General features: G+C 28.5%; 1 protein-coding gene across 1 annotated transcript; it reads left to right on the top strand.

The window, feature by feature from the left end:
* The first annotated feature begins 1198 nt into the window (after window positions 1-1198).
* On the top strand, window positions 1199-5108 carry LOC106116860 (nischarin). The gene is made up of 4 exons (XM_013310908.1): window positions 1199-1821; window positions 2456-2702; window positions 3125-3243; window positions 4132-5108. The coding sequence occupies exons 1-4, from the start codon at window positions 1381-1383 to the stop codon at window positions 4720-4722; spliced, it is 1398 nt and encodes a 465-aa protein (XP_013166362.1). The 5' UTR covers window positions 1199-1380; the 3' UTR covers window positions 4723-5108.
* The last annotated feature ends 2091 nt before the right edge of the window (window positions 5109-7199 follow it).

Below are 7199 nucleotides of genomic sequence, written 5' to 3'. Positions count from 1 at the left end.
ATAACCTATAGACTAATCGACCGTTGATTTTTGAAATGTCATTTTATATTGTAAATGACAACAGTTAGGGAGTTTACCCGTAATAAGGCCGTCTTGAGGGCTTGTGTCGCCTTCAATTGTGTGCTCTAGATGAAGTCTTAGATCTGTAGGTTATATATTTGTGATGATAGCATTTTAAAAAGTTTGTTGTTAAAAAATCGTAATAGAATAACGTCCTTTTCCCGTCCAAGGATTATCAATTTGTGCAATGATTATAACAAAATTATGAAATGCAATCCAGCAATTGTTATTTTTGCACTAATATATTTATTTTAAAAGTAATTTAAAGAGTGCATTCATAGTTTGTCTAAATGTATAACAATTTTAATATAATTTTATTGAACTTGTTTTAATTTTATGATTTTTTTTAACTAATGTAACTTGTTTTAATTCAATTTTATGTCATTTATTTGGAATGTTTTAATGTAATTTTTATAGATATATAACCTATAGATGAATTGTTTCATACAAGTTTGACGTCTAATATGATAGTTTAGAATGTCACTTCTATTGTAAATGGCAACACTGATGAACCTACAAAAGGCTTCCGGATATCCTTGTTCGCTTCACTTTTGTGCTCCTGATATCTATAGGTTATAAATCTATGGTGATTTTATATTTAAAAATATTTAGCCGAATTAAACACTATACAATGCAGGATTTATCTAGGGTTGTGTAAACAACAAAGTAATTTTACACTAAATTTTTCAATTTATATTCTTGAATGATATCTGTAAAATTTATTTGCACAAAAAAATTTGGAATCTAACTTTAATTGGTTTTATCATAATTTTTATAATCTACTTAATAAAAAAATGTGAATAATTTTTAAAACGTTAATTTTATTTATTTTACTAATAGGTAACTTTCTTTAACAGTATTCATCCTAGCGGCTACGTTTACTGAAAGATATTCATGCCAAAATTGAAACTGGAAGTTTTATAATTATTGAGAATCAATAGAAAAAACTGATTAAAAAGTTACAGTTAGTAATATCCAGTTTCAGACCCGTCTGGGTTTTTTAGGATGACTAATAATTAGATGGAATTCGCGTACTTACATAAAATCCTTATTCATTTAAATTCATTGTCCTTAATACTATATGAGAAGTTTATGCGAGCAACATCAAAACGTTTCAGAACGTAACCTGTCAATGTCAAATGATAAATATTTGACAATGACATTCACTGACAGTGACATTTAACGTAATAACAACTTGTTTCCTTGATGGGAATTTTCTAAATTAATCGCGTAGTTGATCACGGAAGAAGATTGTTGCATCACATGCAATGTATAACATAGTTATTCGATAAGAAAATAAACTTGTGTGTAATTTTCGACATGTCAACGTTCATAAAATATCGAAACGATAGCACAGTGAGTGTTGATGAAGCTTGCACAAAAGAAAATGTAACGTACTATTTAATAACAGTAAACGTTGGGCCTGTGAATTGGACCGTGCGACATCGTTACAGCGATTTCGATGAACTACACGACAAATTAGTTTCCGATCATGGAGTTGCCAAGGAACTACTACCGCCAAAGAAAGTCATACGAAATAAAACACCTAAATTTATCGAGCAAAGGCGTGAAGGTCTCAATGACTACCTTAAAAACGTATTTAACTATCTAAAGCTTACAATGCCTTATATTTTTGCACATTTTCTTGATTTTCATCTTTATGACATATATTTTTTGCTGCAAGATTTGGCCAAGAAATTTTTTTTGGAAGGTGACAAATTACTTCAAAATGAAAAATCACATAAATTCAGTCCTTTAGAGGTAAGTACCTTCAAATTCTTTACTTAGTACAATTTAGTAAAATAACAATATTACTTTAAGAATTTAAACTGTATATTTTATTCTACCTTAATAAAAGATAATAATTTTTAATTTGTACTGAACAAGTTTTTTATCAACATATCCTTTTAAATTGTGATTAACAATCTAAACATTTTATATATTTGAAGGTCAAAGTTGAATGATACTATCCTAAGTGTATTTTCCTTAATGCCTTCCTTAATAATAATAAACAGTGACTCAGTTATAAGGCAGTTTTGTTAGACTGCAAACTTTCCATGACCATTAATTAATCAACTTCATTTTTGTTTTTTAAGTTTAACACCAACCTACGCTATAAAATGAGTTAACTTTTTTTTATTTATATAAGCAGGGTACTATATACATAATTACCATAAAAAAAAGTCTATATAAGTATATAAGTCCATTGTAGGTGCCTAGACACTATGGTCCTATGCTATGAAATGTAACTGTAGGTAAGTTTAGATTTTTTACACCAACTTAGCTCACTCATACCATCATATACAGGGTGTACAAACATTTTATAATTATATTATTTTCCTTAAAATGTAACTCATTTTAATGTACAGGTTGTTATATTTTGATAAATTTCCAGCTTCATGCCATCAGTGAGAGATTTAAAATGGCATGTCCTCCAACAGAGAAACAAGATCAAATGTATGATTTTAGCCATGTCTTGGATTTCTGTTCACAAGTTAATTCATTGAGTATTGAAGGTAGCTATGAGATACTTGGCACAAGTAATATTGTCCCAAATGATCTAAAATTTGACCTAATACCATTTAAAACATTAATGGATTTGAAGATACTTGGTGTACCAATGGGATGCATACAAAGTGTTGGTAAGTTACGTACTTTGTTTTACTTGACAACACAAAAAATTCCAGCTTAGCTTTTAAAAGTAAATAATCAATGAAATTGTCAATGACAGTATTTTACAACTTACATATTTTGAATTTCATCTTTATTGTTGCAATTTTGTTCATTATTATACATTGCAAAGGTTTACACTCATTTAAATGTCAATGGTGATTCACAAAACAATGAGCAAGTACAACTTCCTCTATTTTAAGAATGTTTGTTAATATCTTACTAATATTATAATGTGGTTATAACTACAGAATGGTCGAATGGATCTCGACAAAATTTGGCATAAAAATAGAATATAGAAGAACATATAGGCTACTTATTTTTTTAATTCTGTGCATCCGGTGTCGCGGTTGACAGCTAGCATTCTTATAAAATAGCCATATATTATTTACAGGTAGTCTCCGTGATACTCTAGTCAGTCTGTCGGTGCTAATAGCAAGTGTGGTGTCACTCAATGAGTTCCTATTGGTAGATGTGTTGCATAAAGACCCTTCCAGTCTTGCTGACACTGTGGTGAGTACAATATTTTTTACATACCATGTTCATATTTAAAGAGATATCTGCGGAAATATGTGTATGATCTATTTAACTGTTAATACCATTTATTTATTAAAAAAAATACAATTTGACTTGTCTATTTATCATGTAAAACTTAAGATTGGAATAGCATTTGCTCATGCCTGGGTTTTCTGTAGATTTTTATTTCTTTAATGCCAGATATACAATAAAAATATAAAAAGTTTTGATATAAATTTAAATAACAACAGAGTAATCTCGCCGTAACCGAAAGGGGTAGGCAGAGACCGCAGATATTTACATAACATTTTAATTGTTATTATCCAAATTTTTATATGACAAAACTAATTCACAGTCTAATAGATGATGATGCTTATGCTCGAGGTTGTTATTGATAAATTGTGAAAATGAGTCACATGCGAACTTTATCTACACATTAACATGGTTACTGCTGATCTAAATGGGTCACACATGTCTGACATTATCTACATTATTTACTAATTGCTAATAAATAATGTCTACACTGTTTCATAATGCTGTTCTTAGTAAAACATTGTATAAATGTATTGGCTACAAAATAATTTAGAAATCTTTCAAAAAACTGGGAAAAAACTAACATTTACATCTTATTAATATTATAAATGCGAATGTTTGGATGGATGGATGTTTGTTTCAAGGTATTTCCGGAACGGCTCAACAGATTTTATTGAAATTTGGCACACATGTAGAACATAATCTGGAAGTACATAAAGGATACTTTTTAAGTTTTTTTTAATTCCGCGTAGACGGAGTCGCGGGTGATAGCTAGTTTTAAAAACATGTAGATTTTTATTTTATTTAAATATTAATAACAATATTTGTATTTATTAACAATATTCATTGTAGACTTGGAAGAAACTCTCCGTTATCAATTTTGCCAGTAACAACATAAAGAATGTGGACTGGGCAATAAAATTAGTTCCAAGATTGCAGCAATTGAGCCTTTCTTCAAACCGACTGAGTGACTTATGCGACATATCATGTCTCCACGATCTGCGCGCCCTGAACCTCGCCATGAACAACTTCTCCTGCTGTGACAATTGGCATGAAAAGATTGGCAACATTGTTAAAATTGATTTATCACAGAATAAAGTTGCCTCCCTAAAAGGCTTTAGTCGATTATACTCATTAGAAAGCTTAGATCTCAGCTGCAATTTAATAACCGATATTGAAGAAGTTCAAAATATTTGCAAATTACCCTGCTTGGAGTATCTATGGTTGACAGCGAACCCGGTTGCGTCCTCCATAGATTATAGAGTTAAAGTCATAGAGCAGTTTAATGAAAGAATGTCGGAGATTTGTCTTGACAATGAAAAGGCTTCAGAAAAGGAATTGGATACGGCAAGAGTTTTGCAAGCATTGAGGATAGTGAAGGAAGGGAAAACGCCTAGTTTTCTAGAAAATAGCAACACAACTCACAATTTCCATAAAAGTTGACAATGATTTTTGTACACATCTTAGTAAAAGTATTTTAATAGTGTAATGTTTGAAGTGAATTTGTGTAAAAAGAAAATATTTTTGGACAAGAATAGAAATGAAATTCTTAAAAATATAAAAGTTTAGATGAGTTATTGAGCTTCAAAATTTGTATAATATTTAATGAATGAATTTGTCAAAATGTAATTTTGTCTATATTTTAACTTCTATATTCATAACATTCCGAGCCGGGTGCTTAATGTATTTAAATTAACTAAAAGAAATCTTTCTTTTTTAATATATTTGCTACTAGCGGCAGGTTCCCGCGTGCCCTTGATTAATTTAAATTAAAAAAAAATAGCAATTTGATGCTTATATTTTTTTGCTATACATATTATAATTTTTAATCGTTTACGAACGTATAAATTCGTTTTAAAATTGTATATCTTTTAGAATATTGATACCTTTATTAAAACAATATTGACCTTCAAATAAATATTACTGTGCATTTAACATGTGTCATGTAACATATGTAAATATCCTTTTGTTCTTTATAACAAAGTGTTTGTTTAGCATTATCAATGATTAATTAGTTACAATCATTCAAGATCATTGAAATCAACTGTTTATTTTTGCTTATCTGAGTTTACTTATCTGACTTGAGTTTTCATTAAAGTTTTTGCTATTTGTAGCTTGACCAGAAAAATATAACCTCTCATATCATATTTCGCAAAATGTAGAACCAATTTCTAAACGTTCTTATAAAAGTTGACGTAATGAAGAAGGCGATTGACTAATTAATGAGATGTTTTGCATTTTCCCGCTTAGGCTATATTATTATGGTGCTCTTTAGTTCCACATTTATCCAATGTACTTTGATTTCTACTCATATAAAAATATTTGTTCATATTTGTAAAGATCGCCTATTATTTGGACCAGTGATTAAATCCAATGTTTTACTAATTCTAAGTGTAAAAATGTGATAAAAAAATAAAAAGAAGAGTGATTTCAATGAGTTTAAAGTTCTAAAGTTTACATTGTGTATAATAAGACAAACTAAATTGGTGTAACTTCTTTTTGTTCAAATTTGACCAATGAAGTTGGAGTATTTTATGTGTAATATTATTTTGATACTAACATATTACAGGAATGTAAATGTATACAATAATTTGGTAAAACCAATGTTTTTTGCAGTATTTTGTTGGCTTTGATATGATTAATCTTATTTTTACAGCTCGGACAACTTTACAGCAATGTAAAATGTAACTTTTTGCTGAGAGTTTTTCAAAACAGTTGTCATTTTGCAATAATATTTTTCTACATGAGCTTTGGCAGTGGTAATCCAGAATAAAATTCGAATTAAAAATATGGAATGTTCCAGACAGAGCTAACAGTTGTTTTTTAGTATTATTTGTGATTTTGTGTTTACAATATTTATTAACCATGAAATTCTACTGTTGTAACATTTAGCAGTGGAAACTCACATTAATATACTAAGTTGAAGAAATAAAACATTACGAATATTTTATAATTTTATTTTAAAAAATATACATACTCAAACAGTAATCTTAGTATGAATTTCTAAATTATTACCACTTTCCATTGACTTTCCTATTATTTAGTGTATGCTACATAATTACAAGTGATACTACAGCTTAAAATTAACCAAATTAAACATTATAATAAATTATAAAAAGATCATTTTCTTAACTCAATGTAAACAATCCGAGTATATGAATTTTTGTTATTTTTTAAACTTTAAAATGTCAAAGTATACAGTGTGAAAAATAACTAATAAGCATATAAACATGTTAAAATATTGTTACTTTATGATTTTAAATGCTATAAATACAGAATAAAAAGAATCTTAAATATAAATCATACATTCATTATGTCCATACCCAGTCTTAAAGTTTTTAACAAACGCAAATATTATTGCAACCTAACATTAAATAAGGCTAATAATATTTCTAATTTTTATACGACGACCTAAGATTTATATTATTAATTCTAAACAATAAAACAATTTATACTGTTTATTAAAATGCTGTTAAATTTTGTTTCTTAAGTCATCTTGGCTCAAGGTCAACTGAGCACTGCGCAGTGTCCTCCACCTCGCATTCCAACAAAGTGCGCAGCGACTCTTGCAATGTTCCGATCCACTAAGATTTATTTTGACAACCTATGCATGAAATTTTAGTACGAAATTGAATTTACATAATATACAAAAAATAGTTGCCAGCAATCATCATATACAAATGAATGAAGTAAATAAAGCCTCATTATATATGTGTAAACACAATGCACATATATATGTATAAATAGCACTGGATGTTCACTTATCTAGTTATAATATTTATATAATAATTAGTTGTCATTAAAATAACCTAAAATATAGTAGTTTTTAATTATTATTAAGTGAAGTAACTATATGGACGACTGATTTTAGATCATGAAAATGATATTTGGTATTCAAATAATTTCAAATAGAGCCATCT

Source organism: Papilio xuthus, unplaced genomic scaffold (assembly GCF_000836235.2).
Source record: "Papilio xuthus unplaced genomic scaffold, Pxut_1.1 DF827714.1, whole genome shotgun sequence".
NCBI classification, from domain to species: Eukaryota; Metazoa; Arthropoda; class Insecta; order Lepidoptera; family Papilionidae; genus Papilio; species Papilio xuthus.
This window is presented reverse-complemented; position numbering and strand designations above follow the sequence as displayed.

Coding starts and splice junctions, on each gene's coding strand:
- LOC106116860 (XM_013310908.1), top strand. CDS start 1,381: ATGTCAACGTTCATAAAATATCGAAACGATAGCACAGTGAGTGTTGAT. Junction 1,822..2,455: donor ATAAATTCAGTCCTTTAGAG/GTAAGTACCTTC, acceptor ATAAATTTCCAG/CTTCATGCCATCAGTGAGAG. Junction 2,703..3,124: donor GGGATGCATACAAAGTGTTG/GTAAGTTACGTA, acceptor TATTATTTACAG/GTAGTCTCCGTGATACTCTA.